Source organism: Alosa alosa, chromosome 10 (genome assembly GCF_017589495.1).
Source record: "Alosa alosa isolate M-15738 ecotype Scorff River chromosome 10, AALO_Geno_1.1, whole genome shotgun sequence".
Lineage (NCBI taxonomy): Eukaryota > Metazoa > Chordata > Actinopteri > Clupeiformes > Clupeidae > Alosa > Alosa alosa.
Genome location: NC_063198.1, coordinates 25,147,710 through 25,168,582, shown reverse-complemented (window position 1 = coordinate 25,168,582; position 20,873 = coordinate 25,147,710). Strand labels below are relative to the sequence as shown.

The window sequence follows — 20,873 nt, the reverse complement described above, 5'->3', positions numbered from 1 at the left end:
CTATATCTACAATCTACACCTAAAGGACGTACTGTACCTCCACCTAACATGGCTGATATATCCCAGATCACGTTCAGAGCCCTGTTCCACTGGGCATAACAGGCCAGTTATGTCCAGCTGTGAGAGCATGAGCATCCAGTCCAGAGCTGCAACTGCGGCCAGGGCTTTGATCTCTGTGCTGCATTCATCTAGACTGCTGAGCCTGAGGCCAACTGCTGCTGCTACTGATGCTGACATCTAGGGGGCGCAATTCCAGCTGGGCTAAGGGCAGAGTGGGAACATCCTAAAACTACACAACTCAACTGAGATGAGAGAGAGCAGGGGAAGAGAGAGAGAGAGAGAGATGGGAGAACAGAAAGAGAGAGAGAGAGATAGGAGAACAGAGAGAGAGATAGAAGGAGAGATGGAGAGTGCAGGCTCATCTACAGATAACTGAGATGAGAAGGTTGGCAGAGTTTTAAGAGATGGAAAGATAGAAGAGAAGGATGGAACAGGAGAGGGATGAAGAACAGAGTGAGAAGACAATGAAACAGTGAAAGACAGCGAAGAAAGAAAAGAGAGAGATGGTGAAAGAGAGGGTGATGAGGTGGTAATAGAGGAGAAGAGGAGAAAAAAGGAGAGGAAAAGAGGGACCATTAGAATCTGGAGAAACAAGAGAGAGAGAGAGAGAGAGAGATTGAGGGAGGCAGGGGGTTTATCAAGAACTATTTTCCACCAAAGGACGATAAAGACTTCTAAATCACATGATCTGCATCATGGCTTTGTTATTTTGTTATCATGTCTATCATTTGGCCTGCATTTCTAGGGATAAGAATGTCATTTCAATTCTTAGTTTGTATATCAGGTGAGTTTGAACTGTTGCCTTCAGGCAGACGATACAGATCAATTAACGCAAGGACAAATAGACTCAAACACAGTTTTTATCCAATCGCAATAACCACCCTCAATGCTGCAAAGAAATAAGGTTCAATATGGAATGTTGTTAAATGGATCCGTGCAATGACAGAAAGTATGCATGTATGTAGATGTATGTTCATACTGTTTTTATGCAATGCCTGGGTGTGTATATCTGTGTGTTTATGTATGCTGATAATGCTATTTTATATGTTTCTATTCATTCTTTTTTAAATTATATTTTTATAGACTCATGAATGATGCACTGGCAGGAAAGCACTTTAAATGTCGTTGTACCTGTGACCATGGCAATAAAGAGCTACTCTTTAGGTGTTGAAGGAGGCCCTGTACAGGGATATATATATGTATATATCTAGATCTAAATTCTATCATTATTTACAGTAGCCATGCCAGTCGTGGATGTAGGAGTATAATAACATTAGTAGTGAGAGTATGATAACAATAGTATTTCCATTAGGATAAAGAGTATATAGTAACACTACAATAGCAGCAGTATTAATTAATTAATTAACAATATCAATGTGCAGCACCAGCAGGTCTGTTGCATATGATGCTCATAAAATAATAATAGAGATTGGGGGCAGCAGAATGTGATCTGCAGCTGAGAGGAAATGTCCAGATGAATTAATTTCTGTCTGAATAGTGAGTGTGCTTATACAATTGAGAGAATAAGGGTCAAAGAAAAAGTCTTCACTGTTTATCTTTTATGATTTCCAGAAAGGGCTGGAATGAGCTGTCAAATAGTGTCTGAGTCTCTGCAGCTTCTCTCTCTTCTGATACTCAGTGGGTAAACCAGGAACCTTTTAGGGGTCCTTTTCCATCAAACAGGAAATTCAACAACTTTGCCACTTCCTTCAGTAAGTGAGTGAAAGTACTGATTCAACCCAGAATTTGACAATAAGAATATGAAACAGGAGAGAGGATTTGTCCCATACAATGCAGGGAATATAGGACCCGGGGAACATAGGTACACTCTCAATCAATGCTATGCCTCCATGTCACTAGCATAATTGTACAAATGTCAACCACCCAGCTGACAAACCACAGTAAACAAAAGAAAATCTATAACTTTTGCTGAAGGACGGTGTGACTGATGTCTAACTGGGAGCATCAGCATCCCCTTTCTACCAGGAACACGATCACGGTACCATGTGCAAAGAGCAGCTTTGGCGATGTTTATTGCCCACAGTAGGTTTATTGCCCAAGGCATAGGCTTGTTTGTCTTGCTCATCTTATTTGTCTGCAACAAGTTTGTGGTTGTGCTGAGGAACTCGAGGAACTTGTTCATCAGAAACCTACACCACACAGGGTGAAATTATTTTGCATGATAAATGACTGCACTGTCACGCGTCGTCTCTGATCTTATGCAAATGACAGTATATGAAAAACATCTATTATTTCTCTATGAGATTGGAAGTAACAGGGAAAGTGTAGGCATTGAGAAGCCGCCTTAATGGTTGCTTCTCTGCGTCCCGGCGCAGTGCGAGATCTCTGGAGGCATGGTTAACGACGTGTCCACACTGACGCATTCGCATCACAGGGGCCTTGGAGAGACACACCAGTAGGAATGACAGATGGGCTGTGACGACGATCATCTATTTATCTCACACACGCTTGCGCCTCAAAAGCAGCCTACAGTACAGGGCGACGTGGGTGTGAAACTCGGGATCCTCCAGAGGGGTTATTACATGGTGTACGCGACAAGTTCGGAAGACAGATGAGTTTGGCACTGAAATAGTTTCCCTCTCCAGCGCAATCAAAATACTCTTATATTACTCAAGAACTCATTCTTCTCTCCACTCAACTCCCTCCAAAACCTGCTTTCCCGACTCTGAACAAAGTATTATGGGAAATGTAGTCAATGTTGACAATGAACAATGTTTCAGAACAGACCCATTTTAAGGTCTGACGTGTGCTTCTGAAATGCTATGTTAAATCCCTTTTAGATGGGCTGCAACAAGGATCATTTATTTCACAAATGCAACCCAAAAAAACCTACAGCCATAACCAACATAGCCAGATCATAGCCATATCAGAGCCAGATCATAGCCATATCAGAGCCAGATCATAGCCATATCAGAGCCAGATCATAGCTATATCAGAGCCAGATTATAGCCAGATCAGACCGGGCTGAGAATGAAAGCTGTGGTCTGTGGTGTGGCCATCTGGCGGCTGGTCACTTGGGTGATGCGGAGGACACTGCTGTGGGACCGAGACACTGCTGTGGGAAAGAGCTGAAAGTGGAACTGACTTACCCAAGTGGCTTCTCCAAACGACTGGCCGGCGACCCGACAATCTCCCCCAGGGTGCAGAACATCTGCCCCAGAAAGTCCTGAGAGAGAGAGGGAGAGGGAACAGGTGGAGAGGCAGGATAGAGAGAAACAGAGTGACAGAGCGAGAGGAGAAGGAAATGAGGGAGGATGAGAGGGGATGGTAGTGGAGAGAGAGGGGAAGGTAGTGGAGAGAGAGATGTGTATAGAGAGGGAGAAAACGAGAGAGAGAAGAGGGTAGGGGTGCAGACATTTGGGAGAGATACTCAGAAACGTCATAGGCTTCTGTTTAGACTGAAGTAGAGTAAGAGAAAGAGATAGAGAGAGAGAGAGACAGCAAGAGAGTGAGACAGAGAGAGAGAGAGTGAGACAGAGAGAGAGAGAGAGAAAGACAGAGCGAGAGTGAGACAGAGAGAGAGAGACGAGGAGAGGCGGGCACGTACGTTGCAATCGGAGGGCTTCCACAGAGTTAGTGCAGGCAGCAGTGATAAACAACAGCAACACAAACAAACAAACAAAAAACACAAACATGTGACACAACACATCAGGAAAGAGCCAAACGCTGGCCGAAGAGAGAGACAGAGAGATAGGCGTGAGTCTGACACACACCCACACCCACACACACACACACACACACACACACACACACACACACACACACACACACAAACACACACACACCAGCACAGAGTTAAAAAACTTGGCCTCAGAAGAAAAGAGACAGACGAGGTGACTCTACTACACACCACACAACATGGAAATGACAGAAAACAAACACCATAATACAAACTAAACACATGCTAAGATTATGCAAATCATGTTTGTTTGCATCCAAATATATCAAATAATCCTTCGTACAGATTATTTAGCATGATGTTCATCCTTCAAATGCTTTTTGTTTCCACTAGTGAACATTTTAAACAAATTAAGTACCATTTTCGAATGTGGTACCACTGGATTCAAAAGAATTAGAAATTACTGTTGTATGATTATAATCAATACTTCTTTGGATTATGGAATTGCAACATTAACTTCTGTGGATTCAAAAAGCTCGGGCCTTAAAATGGTACTATTCTACATGAGGTCACAGCTGAAACACTTACATGGACTCCCTTTCAATAGAGGTGCCTGAGGCATGAGATGGGGGGATCAGACACAGAGTTTTCTCAAGGACGGCGCGGCGCTCAGGTCACACAGGTTACTCTTCACCTCCAATCAAGCAGCCGAGAGTCTCTGTCACTAGCTAATCACGCAGCGAGCGCACCTATTCATAATCATCCATTGAATAGGGTCATGACACGCAGGCGATGGCGGGCATATTTGGAGCTCTGCTCGTTGGGCTTCACCATGATTTGCATGACCCTGTTCCCCCCCATAGACGTGTCTCATGCAGTGAGCTCCATCACACAGCCCACACACACACACACACACACACACACACGTATCTCCTCACAGGTTGCGTGCTGTTGCACTCACGTGTTTGGACAGGTCAGGGCTTTTAGAGTCCACATCATACCTGGGAGACAACACACACACACACACACACACACACATGCACGCACACACACACATATATATGCACACATGCACGCACGCACACACACCAAGAGATCATCATTAATTATCATTTTGTCTTGTGCACAACATCTTGTGTCTTGAATTTCCCCTGGGGATCAATAAAGTATCTATCTATCTATCTATCTATCTATCTATCTATCTATCTATCTATCTATCTTTCTATCTATCTATCTATCAACATAGTCCCCCAAAGAATTGTGCAACTAAAGATCAATCATTGACAGTTCACCAACGGTGTGCTTTTCTAAAGGTAAATTATCAAACCCAGTGAAAATTGACAACCCAGGTTTAGCTCTTTAGATGGATTTCAAAGGGTCTATTGTGCCTTTTCACTGGGTATGTTCAAAGGGATTGATGGGAAAGGCTGGAAAGTGGGTGGCACTTTTCCAGTCAGGGAGCCATTCAGAACAACAATTCAGAATATAAAAACACAATTGACCACATAGCCATCCAGTTCACAACAAACAGGCCTCTAACCTAACTGCACAAAACACACAAAAGAGCATCGGGAGGAACACTAAGGGATCACTTATGTTTTTATCACTATACAGCCTATTGATTTAATAATGTATAGGGGCATTGTAGCTTATACCACGGAAGTCATGTAGAATTCTACAGATACATTTCTCAAAGATTTTCAGTTTGAGGTTTTCAAGCTATAAGAAAATTGAGAGAACAGAAAAAAAAGATTATTAACACACTGTATTGGAGAGAAAAGAGAAAGAGTGTGTGAGAGAGGGAGGAATAGAGCGAGAGGGAGATACAGAGAGAGAAGAAGAGAGAAGGAGAGAGAGCTCGAGGTGCTGTAAGGTCCACACATAAAGATGTGAGCCAACATCACAGGAAGGAGGAAACTCACAAGTCGAAGCGCAGATTCTGCTTCTCCTCAAAGAAGTAGTCAAGAATGTACTTCCTGACAAAGTCTGGATTTAACGTGTTGTCAATCACCTCCGTCCGGCCAAACTGGGAGAAGAAGGTAAGAAAAAAAAGAAGGAGAGGTGAAAAATACAGAAAAGAAAGAAATGAGAGACAGAGGGAGGGCAGAGAGAGAGAGAGAGAGAAGAAAAGCTCTCATAAAGAGAGAGAGAGAGAGAGAGTTGGAGAGACAGAGAGAGAATGGGAGAGAGTACAGAGTGGACATTCACACTGATCACATGCTTTTTTATTTTCAAACAGGAGAACAGATGATGTGATCTTTCTCTCTCTCTTCCTCCTCCTGATTCTGTGAAGAGCTGTCACGGTGCAGTGCTGTTTCAGAGACAGACACACACACACACACACACACACACACACACACACACACACACTCACACACACAAACATGCATACACATGCATGCACGGATGCATACGGATGCATACACATGCACGCACACACACACATACACACACACTAGCACTGTCTCTGAGGACGCACAATGCTGTTTCAGAGACAGACACACACACACACACACACCACACACATGCTCACACACACACACACACACACACACACACACACACACGCACACTGGTATGACCCTGCAGGGCAGAGGAGGAGGCAGCGATGCCCAAAGCCTCAGCGCCAGGCTCTAATTACTGCTCTGAGTGCCCACTTCACCGTCGCCTGGGGCCACCCTCGCCACCTGGGCACCCAACCCCACAGATGGGTGACAGCCACGGCAACTTAATTAATGGCATTTTCGCAGCTTGGAGGCCGATTCTGGAGAAAGGCAGTGCGAATGGCCCGAACCCCAATAACTGTAATCAGTCGGCCTCTGTCCCTCGACCTGACGATTGAGTGTGTTTTAGTGTCTAATCGGAGCCCAGGCTGTGATATCACGCTGAAAGAGTCATTATTTAGTCTGGCAGTGTGCAATGCTGCTCTGCATGTTTTTGCTAACAGCCACGGAAAACAGAGTGTTGTTGTTTTTCTTTTCAAACAGCCGTTTGTGTTGATACATTGATCATGAATAATTCAGTGCGAGAAACATGTCTGTGGTAGTGTGAGTATGAACAGCAGCTCTGAGAGGAATGAACTGATACTAACACACACAATAACATCTTGTTAAAAACAGGGTTTTTCCTTTGTGTACAGTATTTGCTGTTAAATGTGAGACTGTGGTCCCAAATGAGAAAGCAGCATCCAACATTCAGTTTAATTACAGAGAGGACTTAATTAAGCAGTTTTATTCATCTGAAATCTCTCTCAAACACAATGAGAGATGTGGCACCTTTGCTAAGTTTCTTGGTCGGACACGATGAATGTAGAAAGCTTGGTATAATCCATCAGAGCAGGTCATATTCAAAGTCAAATTCATCATATTTGTTGAATTAGCAATCAAAGTTTAACAGTATAAGACTTAGACAATTTATCTAAATATATTTATACTTCTTGAGGCTTTAAACACAGTAGCTAACTATTTATCATGTGTCTCATTAAGTCATTATGTGTTAATTACATGGTAATATCTTTAAACGAGTAGATTAGCGTTATAAATAGCACTCAAAGACTTAGTATTTAGTTTGGTCTTGAACATAATTACACTGTTTAAGGGGCTACGTGTTGCTAACCATCCATAAAGGACAAGCATTAGCATAAACTAACAGTGACATATTAACACAGTGCACTCAGTCTCTCCACAAGGCTACAAGGCTCAGATTGGAAACAGGCGAAGGGAGATGTTGTTTGCCTTTTAGCGCAGTATGTGTTTTATGTCATTAACATGCACACTAATGCTAGACTGTGGGCTTATTGGCTAATGCGTGGAGGTTGGTGATGGCAAGGTCTACTGGCCATGCAGTTATTACTTATGTCTATTAGAATCTCTAGCACTATGTCATTACAGTACTAACACTAATAAACTAACACCAAAGATCTTAGAGTGGTGTGGAGCACTTTAGAATATTTGATGATACTAACACTCAGGGACATGCATAGGGGGGTTGCTCAGGTTGCCCGGGCAACTGCCCATATGCCCTTCTTGACTCATGTTTCCCTTCCAATGGGGAAAATAAATAAATACATCGTACAATGGATGCAGAATTTCACGTAGGCCTAGATAAAAAAAATCGCAAAGCCTCATTCACTTCCATTCGGGCACCAAAAGTAAAAGTCAGTAGGGGAAGGGCAAACTCTGTTTTAAGTGGCTGCAGCGCTGCACGCGACCGGCACCTGAGCTGAGCCTGCTGGGCGGCCCTAGAAAGACATTGTCGCGGTTGTCGTATGAGACGACTCAACGTTGTCGGAAAAGGTGAGTTTGTGATGTATAACAAACGAACGATCATCGTCATTAAGTTTTATGAAATTAATTAAAATATTCATGAATCCAGGCTGAGTTTGCCATGTTTAGCCTAAATAATCAGACAGATAGCTCGCAGAGAAGCAGCCCATTATCACATAGCCTAGGCTACTATTTTTTTGGTAGGCATTAGGAAAAACTAAGCAGGGCCGTAGTCACCATAGACATTGGGGGGGACGTGTCCCCCCAATATTCAGATGTGACCAAAATGTCCCCCCCAATATTCGGACATAGAAAAATAAATAAAGAAAAAAACGCTATAGGCTACTACAGGAAACCAACCAGTCCCACCATCTGAAGTGCAATCAAACGTAAATAACGCACAAATTAGTGAGCTATTGATGGTTTCAGAGAGAGTAGCCTACACTGTGAGTGGTTTGTCCTGGTGGTTTCGCGTTTTTTGTTAGAGGCGTGTGCTACCAAAAGCTTCCTGCACCCTACTGCGGTGCGGGCTGTCAACAATATCGCAAAATATACCGGTAGGCCTACAATTCTCACAAAACTTGTTGGAAAGGTGTAGCACTGTCTAAGGAAACCCCATTCATTTTTGAAGCTGATCAGACTCAAAGCGAACTTTGAAGCATTTTCCATATTAGCCTATTTTCTCGCAATGATGGCGAAAGTGAAACGTAGTGTCCTTTTATTTGAATTTGTGCGTGCCTGTCATTCATTTCTTTCACATGTCTTAACACATAAATAATGCATTCATATGCTAGTAGTAATGTCAGAAATGAACCTCTTAGAAATGGTTGTTGGGTAACACTTTATTTTAATGTGTCGCTGTTACAGTGTACTTACCTAATTAGGTACAGTGGTACAACCTGTGTAACAACATGTACTATCAGGTACTATCATTGTACTTGCATAATGTATTTGTGGGTACCTACATATAGTTGTTACACTGTAATACTGAGTGCTTTTACAAAACTTTGCCAATTTGCCTAAATTTTCATCAGAGGCAAAGAGCTGACCTGAGACCTGCTGGATGGGGTAAATCGGGTCATGATAGATTTGATATACAAAGCATGCTTAGCTCCAGTCAAGGCCTCATTGTCTTCAGTGTACATGTAACAGCTGTGCTGCTACAACCTTGTTACTCTTTGATACAGTGGAATAAACTGGAACAGGTCTTGTCTTGGAACAGGTCTACTAATTCACATGTACTGTGTGGTGTAACAGCGACCGTTTTAACACATCAATTACAGGATGTATATATGTAGATGTAAGTACTTAACTGGTACACTTTATTTTAATGGGTTTATTCCACTGTATCAAAAGAGTAATAAATGTGTACCAACACAGTTGATACATGTACTACAGTATGTAGGGTAATGGCAAACATGTTCCAAGACACCAATGACACAACATACATGTAATATGTAATTGTAAGTACTTAACTGGTACACTTCATTTTAATGGGTTTATGCCACTGTATCAAAGAGCAATAAGTGTGTACCAACTCAGTTAATACTGTATATGTACTATGTAGTGAATTAGTAGACCTGTTCCAAGACATCGAAGACATAACATACATGTCATATGTACATGTAAGTAATTAACTGGTACACTTAATAGGTTTATTCCACTGTATCAAAGAGTAACAAGGTTGTAGCAGCACAGCTGTTACATGTACTGAAGACAATGAGGCCTTGACTGGAGCTAAGAATGCTTTGTATATCAAATCTATCATGACCAGATTTACCCCATCCAGCAGCTCTTTGCCTCTGATGAAAATGTAGGCAAATTGGCAAAGTTTTGTAAAAGCACTCAGTATTACAGTGTAACAACTATATGTAGGTACCCACAAATACATAATGCAAGTACAATGATAGTACCTGATAGTACATGTTGTTACACAGGTTGTACCACTGTACCTAATTAGGTAGGTACACTGTAACAGCGACACATTAAAATAAAGTGTTACTGGTTGTTGCATCTTGCATGTTACATTTAGATGCGCACTCAATCGCGCATCCGGCAAAACATAGCACTCAAATGTGGCGACAAAAAACTTTTACAATGGCGGTGATTGCCTACAGTTAATGTGAATCGCGGACAATAACCAAAGAAAGGGATTTCCACCTCCATTCACCAAATAAAGGTTGTGTTTCTACATGTTTCTACACAAAACATAATTTCTGTCAGAAACCAGCCTATAATGCATAGGGTAACTTGAGGTGAGTCAGACAGAAGAGGGACCTGTCTCAGTAGCCTATCTTGAATCCCATCCCTTTCAAACTACCTTACAATTGTGTGATTAGCCACCAGAATAATAAAATCAAAATACAAAATATGATTGGGCTATAGGTCCAAACCTATGAGTAAGCATTCAGTTTAATATACTCTAGTTTGTATTTTCTTTTAAAATATATATTTAGGAGACAAATGGAGTCATACCACAGGTCTACTGTATGTCCAGGGATGGATTATTGAATGGATCTACTGGGCCCAAGAGCTCAGGGGGCCCTGAAGCCTAAGACTGTGTGAAGTTGCTTCTCCGCCCTTCTCTTCTATTTCCACAAAACACAAAAAAAAGTCGTCATAATATAAAGGGTCATTTTTTTTAAAAAATCTTCCGGGGTGAGTATGCCCCCGGGCCCCCCTATCTTAACTGGGGAGGTTTTTTTTCCATCTATGCCCAGGGGTTCATAATCCATCCGTGCCTATGTCCATCAAAAGTTTGGTATATCCTAATTGACTTAACTAATGACTTGTTTGTGATTTTAATAATATTTTGCATGGCAGGAAATGTATTGAAATTCTCCCCCCCCAATGTTGATGTCACGGCTACGGCCTTGAAACTAAGCAACATGTCTGCTGATAGTTAGTTTCTCACATTTCTTTTTAGCAAGAAGAATGAATGAACTGTCTTTTGGGGTACATATTGAGAGCCTTTTAAAAAAACTCAGACCCAAGCTAGGTTTTTATTTTAGATTAAAGAAGTGTTTTCCTTATTCAGCAAGGAAAAGGTTGGTGCAGAGCACATTCCTATCAGTGTCACTATGGTGACTTCATTTATATGCACTCCTCTTCATCTTTATTAAAAAAAATTAGATGTAGTATACCACTCAGCACAAATCTAGAATCACTTCCATCTTTCAATACTTTAAAAAATCTTTTAAAGTCAACTCTGACAGAACAGTGTAATTGTTTTTTACTGGTGCCCTTTAATGTTGTATGTCTGTATTAGCTTAAGTTAAGTGTAATGTCTTGATTGTGTTTGTATACAGTAGTGTATGTACAGAGATTTGTGGTGTAGTATGTAACTTTGTCCTGTCTTTTATGTATATATGTATATTTTTGTAACTTTTTGCTGCCAGTCTTGGCCAGGACTCCCTGGGAGAAGAGTTACTGTAACTCAATGGGACTTTTCCTGGTTAAATAAAGGTTACATAAAATAAATAAATAAAATAAATGGAAGTAATGCATCACATTAATTATTTTATTCAAAATGGTTAAATGCCTAAATCCTATCACTAGTATTTTGGGTATTGTTTGAAGCCAAGATGCCCACTGAAAAGAGTCAGATTCAGGAGAGGGAGAGACAATTCAGGGAGGCAGCAATCACTGCAAGGTTGGCTGCGAAAAAGCCAACCAGCAGGTGAGACAGAGACTGCACATGACATGACACTGTGTAGACTAATTGATTAATTAATCAGACTCATATTTTAGCCTAATGGCAATGTTTCATAATTACATTACATTTAAGATGAGGAGCAGTCACAAGCCTCCAGACTATGTGAGGAAAATGTGGACCAGGAGGAGGCACAGAGGACAGGAAGGCCTAAGTGATGATCACCAAATATGAGATGAGAGGACCATGCTAGAAAGTACAGGATAAAAGAGCTGCAGGCTAAATAATTGTAATCTAAAAAAAACATACGCTATTTAAGAGGTAATTTCAAAGATCTTGCCTGAGCAGAACATAAATACCACTAGTGGGCATTAAAATAATAATGATAAGTTAAGGTGATTGAGTGCTGTATTTCAGTGTTATACTTCTTTGTGTATATATTTAAAAAAAGGGGGGGGGGGCTTTTTTCAGGTCAGAGCAACTGCCCCTCAAAATTCCTGTGCACGTCCCTGCTAACACTGTCACTATTTCAAATCATCTGGTTGTCTTCTGCTTAACTTTTATACTCTATATCCTTTGATGATGTTTGTTTTCTTTGTAAAAGTATTTACTGTTTACTCCAAGGTCTCCTTCTGCACTGTAGCTTGTACGGTATATTGCTCCTCACTTGGAAATGGCTTTTATTAAAAGCACCAGTCAGCTACGTGAATAAATGTACATGGCCACAAAGGTGCCATTTTACATTTCAACACCATTAGATTACTTGCACTGGCATTTGAAAAGTAAGACTTTTTATCAGCTTTCTAGCGCACACACGGCAAGCAAAGAGAGGAAAATGGAACCGTGGTCCATCAGTACACAATTCAAACGTCCATTCAGTGTAAATAAGAAGCATAAACACTGGATCTGTCTGCATGCACATGTGAATAAGCCATTATCTCCGGAGACATTTTTCTCCATGTCCACCAGGATGCTTTACTTCTTTATCAATGTTCACCAGGGTGTGTCTCCCCAAAACATCTCCGCAATTAACACAGTACCTACTGTAAGCCTTGGTAAGGGGCAAGATCAAAGTGACAACTTCTCTAAAATGGTCAGTGCACAGCAATACTTTTGGGATACTGCCCCTTGCTCTGCTAACTCTAATGTATGAGCTCTGTGGCAAAAGTAACTCCAGTAAAATCTCATCCACTCCAGTGCTGCAGGGACTACAGCAAAGCAAAGGAACCGAGTTCACCTCATCCCAGCATCAGTCTCTGTTTCGCCTGCCGTGGCTCTGCTTACTGTAATGGAACAGTTGGAATTAAAAACGGTAAAAGTGACAAAGCCGCTTTAAATTTCACAATTCAAGAGAGCATGAAATGAGCCCAGGCGATCTCCGAGATATACAACGAGAACGTCTTATAGAAAAGGCTCATTATATAATTAAACAATCTGCGAAGTTCAGGCACAAGCATGATCCCAATCGTATAATCGTATAATCGATAAGTTAGCGATAAATGGATATAATTGCTTCAGGGGAACTGCACTTCGATATGAAAAACTACTCGAGTGCAAAGGTAGTTTCTCTGACAGTGTGTGTGTGTGTGTGTGTGTGTGTGTGTGTGTGTGTGTGTGTGTGTGTGTACTAAGTGCACGCCGACACGTGGACATTCTGTGTGCTCATCAATAATATCCATCATAACTGGGTTCTCGGTGTCTAGAGGCTGGGCCACTATTTGCAGACTGAAGCTGTGGCGGTTTGACTAATCTAATAGTGTTTGCATTTGGATGTGCCGTCCATCCATTTCATTACAATGAGCTGCTCATTAGGTGCTCCAGTTAGCTGAAGGACAACCTGATGACGCTACACCTTCCTGCACAAACACAGCCTGCAGCCAACTCGGACTGTGAGCGAGAGGCTCCGGAACGCATTTGGGCCAGATGGGGGCCAAATCTGGCCCGGGTCTGATGAGGAACCAGCTGCTGTGTGGGCAGCGTGTCGGGCCCATCAGCCCCTCTGCCAGCCTGGTCCAGTCAGTCGGGCATGTGCCCATTTCACGCCAGCGCCTGGCAGAGCAAAACAGTGCATTGTGGGTTGGAAAAGCACACAAAGTTTGCATTCTGGAAGACTGCCCCGCCAGGCCTGGCATGCGGAAGCTGTTCCCACTGATCTCTGCTAAAGCTCGCACTGATTTTCTGCAGAGACAAACGTGTTATGTTGCTGATTGGATCATAAACGGCCACAGCAAGAAGAGGAATGACTGATAATGACTGACTCTTCTTTACATAGACTGTATATATATATATATATAGTCTACAGTATGCTTCTTTATTATTGTTACATTGTTCCCAATGTAAAGCACTTTGAGCTGCATTCTGTGTATGAAAGGTGCTATACAAATAAAGCTTATTATTATTATTATTATTATTATTATTATTATTATTACTATTATATAAACGTGAGAAATGAACAGGGGACAGAGGTGGTATTATTTCCCTGTCTCAGCAGTACTGGTTGACAGCACTACAAGCCAAACCAAGAAAGACGGTGTAGATTTTTCCTGGAAAATTTTCTCCATTTGTCAAGCTCCTGTGGCACTCTGAGCTTTATGACTGTGAGCGGACCTATTCATCAACCTCCCCCCTCACCTTAAAACAACAACTCATAACTTATACTCTCATAACATGCCATTAGTTCAGCTGGCAGTGGACTAGCATAAAACTGTCAATAGCACCCTCAAAGGTAATTTAAGCCCAAACACACATACACACACACACACACACACACAGACACACACAATACGGACAATTTGGGGACAGTTCAGTAGCACTTAGTTAAATTCGGCCAAGAATCTATTGGACTCTGTCTTTCATTAAAAAAATAAGAGTTGGCCTCATATTTCCGCGTCATCAGTGGTAACAGCAGCAGCATGTCTGTACTTGAGTGTTAATGAATGATGGTGCTTTGAATTTTGAGTGGATATGCACATCGCTCACCATCGATCATTACACTTCCAGAGCACATTAGCGCATTTGTTGCGGAGTCATTTAAGAGCCACAATATTCTGCACACATGAGCGCATACTCAAAGGCCGGCACTCCAGAGTGGAGCGACACGGTCAGTCAGAGCGTTATGAAATATGACTTCTGTTCGGGCGGTCAGTCAGAGCGTTATGAAATATGGCTTCTGTTCAGTTGTGCTCGCTGGCTTCTTACGCTCCGTGGGTGTTCCACAGGGCAGCACTGGAGCGTTGGGGAGTCGTCGCGGATCTCGCCGCAGCAGGCGTGGAAGTGGCAGGCGTGGGAGTGGGAGGCCGGGGTGTGCGTGTGCATGCCTGACCGACTGCGACCACGGAGGAAAGAGTCATGAGGAGAGCGGAGAAGACAGCGGAAATAGTCACATGCCTTGTTACATGCACCGGGGAGCTAAAAGAAAACAGTACCGAATTAACATAAGAGAGAGAGGAGGAACGTGAAAGAGAGAGGGAGAAAGGGAGCGAGGAGAGAGGGAGAGGAGGAATGTGAAAGAGAGAAGGAGCGAGGGAGAGAGAGAGGAGGAACGTGAAAGAGAGAGGGAGAGAGAGGGAGCGAGGAGAGAGAGAGGGGGTGAGGGAGAGAGAGAAGGAATGTGAAAGAGAGAGGGAGAGAGAGGGAGCGAGGAGAGAGAGAGAGGAGGAATGTGAAAGAGAGAGGGAGAGAGAGGGAGCGAGGAGAGAGAGAGAGGAGGAATGTGAAAGAGAGAGGGAGAGAGAGGGAGCGAGGAGAGAGAGAGGGGAGGAATGTGAAAGCGAGAAGGAGCAAGGGAGAACGGAAGTGCAGGTAACAATGTGTGTCTGAGTTAGAGCCCACCTGAGACGCTGCAGGGTGTGTGTGTGTGTGTGTGTGTGTGCAGGGTGTGGAAGGTCACCACAGGTGGTCCTCTACATCTTAAATGGAGTTGTGAGTCTCTGCTTCTTAACACTGCATGTGTGTGTGTGTGTGTGTGCGTGTGTGTGCGTGTGTGTGCGTGTGCATGTGAGTTGCCTGGGAACTCTGTATAAAACAGAGTTGAAATAAGAGTGCTGAAATCAACGGGCAATTAGTCTCAGAGATTTGTTGTCGGCGCAGTGAGAGGTTAGCTATACGGAAAAGCCAAATTCTGCTGTAAACAACCGGACTATTGGGAACACAAAGAAGATGCATCAACCTCATTAAGCCAAAAGCTCTCTGCTATAACTGTTCAACTTTCAACAGTCATTCTTTACATTATAAATAGTCAGCTATACGAAAGTAAAAATAGCCAGTGACCTTATTCCTGACTACACCTGTCATCACACACACACACACACACACACACACCGTCTTTCCAAACACACATTCTACGGGTATGTGTTCAGTCCACTGAAGACTCACACACACAATAACACACACACACACACACACACACACACACACACACACACAATACACACACAGACACACACAAACACACACACACAAACAAACAATACGCACACACACACACAATACACATGCGCGCGCACACTCACACACACCCACGCACGTGCACATCCACACGAGTGACGAGTGGCATATTGCTTTTAAATAACAGTTCTACTACCAACTAATTCAGATTGTTTATTTTGATTTTTTTGATCTCCTCTTCAAAAAATAGGTTCTGGAGTGTCCAGCGTCAAGCACTGCCAAGAAACGGATAGTCACTTTGCAGGCCAGCTGAGTCATTTGTACACATTCACTTGTACACTCACTCATCTTATCCAGTGAGACATGAATACATTGCTTGACCAGATCTAACTGTTGTGTAATAGATTTTTTTATATAAAAAAAAAAAAAACCCAACTGGTTGCACTTCTTGGGTGATGCAAACACAACCCTGATCTCATCTCATGGAAAGGAGAAGCAGCGCTGTAAGAGACATGTGCTTTCCTCCTCCTCCAGCACTGCTGCTGTGTGCTGTGCTGTGCTGTGCTGTTGTGTTCCCACTCTGATGCAGAGGAATATGGACGATGAGCCAGACAGGGGGCAACATGGGAACATAGAGAAAGATAGAGAGAGAGAAAAGGGAGAGAGAGAGATGGGGGGAGAGACAGAGAGAGAGAGAGAGAGAGAGAGAGAGAGAGGGGAGGGAGAGACAGAGACAGAGAGAGAGAGGTAGAGAGGGGAGGGAGAGACAGAGAGAGAGAAAAGGGAGAGAGAGAGGGGGGGAGGGAGAGACAGAGAGAGAGAGAGGTAGAGAGGGGAGGGAGAGACAGAGAGAGAGAGAAAGTGAGAGAGAGAAAGCGAGAGAGAGAAAGCAAGATAAACTGCTTTATTTTCACAGTAGGAGAGCTGGGGTAAAATGGTCAGCCAACGTGAACAGCAAGAGGATGACAGCTTGTTAGTGGAGAGCACTGGACAGACAGGAAAAGAGGTGGTGGGGGGGTTGTCTGATCACCTGCTGATAGACTGTATTTACTCAGGAGACTGTCAACCTGGGATGCCAGAGTCTACACAACAGGCCAGCTGTGTGTGTGTGTGTGTGTAGGTGTGTGTGCATGTGTGTCCTGTGTGTGTGTGTGTGTGTGTGTGTGTGTGTGTGTGTGTGTGTGTGTGTGTGTGTGTGCCCTTACCTCTCTCCACTGTTTGGTCTCCACTCCCTGGGTGTAGAGAACGCACACTGCAAATATGAGCACACAGCGTGGAGCATCACATTAGAACTCCGCTGTACATTGACTAAGTCGCATTAATAAAAATAAAAAATCACTGTTATGCATCACATTATCACATTAACGTCCTACAACTGATCAGCAGCTCAATTAGCAGGGTTGGGAGAGGAACTTTGTTTTGACTGTAGAGATGCTCAACTGATCAGCAGCTCAATTAGCAGGGTTGGAAGAGGAACTCTGCTTTGAGTGTAGAGAATTTCAACTGATCAGCAGCTCAGTTAGCAGGGTTGGGAGAGGAACTTTGCTTTGAGTGTAGAGAAGTTCAACTTTGGGGCCCACTGGGAACTCCTTTGGATTCAGCTTCTCATAGTCAGACTTGCGCTTAAAAGACTGTATTTCTTCTCTCTCTTTCTTCGTTGCTCTCTCTTTAACTATTTCTCTCTCTCCCTCTGCCCCCACCCCTCTCCTCTCTCTCTCTCTCTCTCTCCCTCACTCTCTCTCTCTCTCTCTCTCTCTCTCTCTCTCTCTCTCTCTCTCTCTCTCTCTCTCTCTCTCTCTCTGTTCAAAAAGCCTTGCACACTTTAGCCACAATCGAGCTGAATAAATCATGGCTGCCAGAGGGTGAGTGTGTCTTTGAAGTGGCGGAGCAGAGGAACCTCGTTATTTAACTTCCCCCTCAAGCCCATCAGGAAAGATCGAAGAGCTGAGGGGCTGTGTTTTCCATATATGGAGGGTGGAGGAGGAGCTACATTTAGCAGATTAGAGGAGAGGCGGGACAATAGTGAAGAGATGAGAGTATCTGGAGAATACATTGAGGGACTCTGGGTTGGTCATTTGTATTTTTTTCAATTACTTTTTGTTTGATTTGGACACACACACACACACACACACAAATATACACACAGATAAACACAGATAAACACACACATGCACACACACTAAACAGTAACACCCACCCCCTCACATGCTTTTTATTGTTTTGTCATTTGAACTTGATGAGGAGGGGAGAAATAGGAGCCAAATTCCTGTAGAATCCTGGCATTAGAACACCATTCGGATTCTGAATTAAAGGAGTACTCTAGTTTAGGAACAACCCAAGGTTGTTGTTTTGAGTAAAACCGGAATATGTGTTTACAACAAAATATAGCATATAGCGATAGCCTTGGGGCAAGCTCGCCATGCCACAGTAAATCGCTACTTTACGCCACTAGCAAGGCTCGAAGTACCATTCCACCTCTGTAACAAACTGGAGCCATTTGAACTGTAAGTGCTCAGAAACGGTGTAGAGAGGACTGTTTGGGCAGTGAGTGCATTACCTACAGTACATTTTGCTTTTGAGCACTTGTCAGTGGCTTAGAGTGGCGATTTACTTTGAAATAGTGAGAGAAGGAAAAGACAGAGAAGAGAGAGAGAGAAAGAGAGAGAGAGAAAGAGATTGGTAACACTTTGCTTTACAAATGAGGAACAAAGCATTTTTTAATAGTTTGTAATATGAAAATGATTTCATTTATAAGTGGTTGTTTCATTATTTATTAAACAATGAACAAATTGAACAAATGCTTTACTGATGATAAATTATGTATGAACAAGAAATTACTAATGATGAACAAACCATTAACTAATCAGTAACAAAGGCTTAATAAATGATGAATTGTGTGTAGTTATTATAAAGTGTTACCGAGAGATTTGCCTTGAGATAGTGAGAGAAGAGAGAGAGAGATTTACTTTGAGATAGTGAGTGAGAAAGGGAGAGATTTACTTTAAGATAGTGAGAGTGGAGGAAAAGAGAGAGAGAGAGAGATTTACTGAAATAGTGAGTGAAGGAAAAGAGAGAGAACGTAAGACTAAAGAGCAGCGGATGAGTGAGGTGCAGTCAAGTGAACTCACATGGGTCTGATTTGGAGAAGGTGTCTTTATCCAGGAGGTTCCTGCGGTGGAGAGGGAGAGAGAGAGAGAGGGAGGGAGGGATGGAGGGATGGAGGGAGAGAGGGAGGGAGGGAGAGAGAGAGGATAATGTCAGTAAAAAATACAAGAACCTCCAAATAAACAGACCACCGGCTCATGACAGCTGATTGTTCATCAATCTACCAAACACAGGTGTGTGTGTGTGTGTGTGTGTGTGTGTTCCAGCAGTAATTGCTATCTGAACCTTATTTTCACACACAAAAAAAAACTGTTTCCTTCCTTCCCCTTAAAGTGTTACTTCAAGGAACACATCAATCAGGAGTTCTCTGCATCCTCAATTCCCTCATCAGTGTTACACCGCACATCAAACCTGCGTCTGTCCTGAATGAGGTCTCATCTCCATATTCATATTAGCATAATTGTGCTTTATATCCCATAGCAGAGCCGTGCGGCTGACGATCTGAGAGCTATATTTGGCACATGCTGATGCGATCAGCAGATAATGAAAGTGCGTCCCCCAAGTGATGCTCACTGAGTGCAGAGCAACAGTAGTTACTATGGCAGCAGCTTATGGTAAGGTTCAGGCTATATCTCCTCTGCTGAAGGTGCTGGAGTGTGTGTGTGTGTGTGTGTGTGTGTGTGTGTGTGTGTGTGTGTGTGTGTGTGTGTGTGTGTGTGTGTGTGTTCATGTACGTGTGTGTGAGTGTGCATGTGTGTGAGTGTGCATGTGTGTGTGTGTTTATGTGTGTGTATGTTTGTGTGTGAGCGCATGTGAGTGTGTATGTTTGTGTGTGCATGTTGATTTCTCTGCTCAGACACTAACTGACTCTGAGCCAGATCTGAGCCGAATCTCAGCCAGCAGCTCTGTCTGGGCCTCTCTCTGAGTGCGTCCTGGGTTGCTCCAGTATGAGTCTCAGTGGGCACTTTATGGTGCCTCCATAGAGCTGAGCGCTTGACCAAGAGCCGTGTGAATGAAAGACGGCATGAGGCAGAGTGGACATAACGAATCCTCTGCGCTGGCACTCTAACTCACTTTTATCCAGTCTGAGTGAGAATCTACAACATTGGACACGACACACACACACACACACATACACACACTCACACACTCACACACACCCCAGCTCACTTTCATCTAGTCTGAGTGAGAATCTACATCATTGGACATGACAAGGGCAGTGGGATGTGCTCAGTAGAACAGATAGAGCTGTGGAAGATGATACAGGGCCCATACTATAACAATCTAACACTGTGAAATGGGTGCTTAGCTCAGGTCCAAAGCAGAGATTTTGTTCCATTTAAGTGTCGGAGGTACAGTTCACAAAATGGCTGTAATCAAGCTTGTCTCTGTGAGTCAGGGAAGACACATCACTTTGTGCTGTGCCCCACAAATTCACACACACACACACACACACACACACACACACACATTAACAGTCATACCCCATATACACACATTTAGATTCACACACATACACATACACACACAATCATACCCCACATACACACATGTACATTTACACACACATTCACAGGCACAATAGGACCAATCTCATCAGAGAGAATTGTGGGTTTTGGTATCAGCAACAATACCTGGCTGATTACTATCCTCCTCTTTTACATTCTCTCCCTCTCTTTGCTTCATCCACCTGTGTGAGTGTGTCTGGGTGGGAGGTGAGCTCTTGTCCCCCCACCCCTGACTCGACTGACCGCTTTACACCCCC

General features: G+C 43.2%; 1 protein-coding gene across 4 annotated transcripts in view; it reads right to left on the bottom strand.

Moving 5' to 3' along the window:
* Positions 1-20,873, bottom strand: part of cpne5b (copine Vb) — a 183,542-nt gene that overhangs the window by 120,356 nt on the left and 42,313 nt on the right. Inside the window, exons 2-7 of one of the 4 annotated variants that reach the window (XM_048255696.1) lie at positions 19,132-19,172; positions 17,209-17,255; positions 5,623-5,726; positions 4,662-4,701; positions 3,629-3,643; positions 3,171-3,247 (exon numbers count right to left, since the gene is read on the bottom strand). In XM_048255696.1, coding sequence (XP_048111653.1) covers positions 3,171-3,247; positions 3,629-3,643; positions 4,662-4,701; positions 5,623-5,726; positions 17,209-17,255; positions 19,132-19,172 — 324 coding nt within the window. Of the gene's footprint in view, positions 1-3,170; positions 3,248-3,628; positions 3,644-4,638; positions 4,702-5,622; positions 5,727-17,208; positions 17,256-19,131; positions 19,173-20,873 lie in introns of those variants that run through there. The other 3 variants (XM_048255697.1, XM_048255698.1, XM_048255699.1) reach the window with 3 other exon arrangements.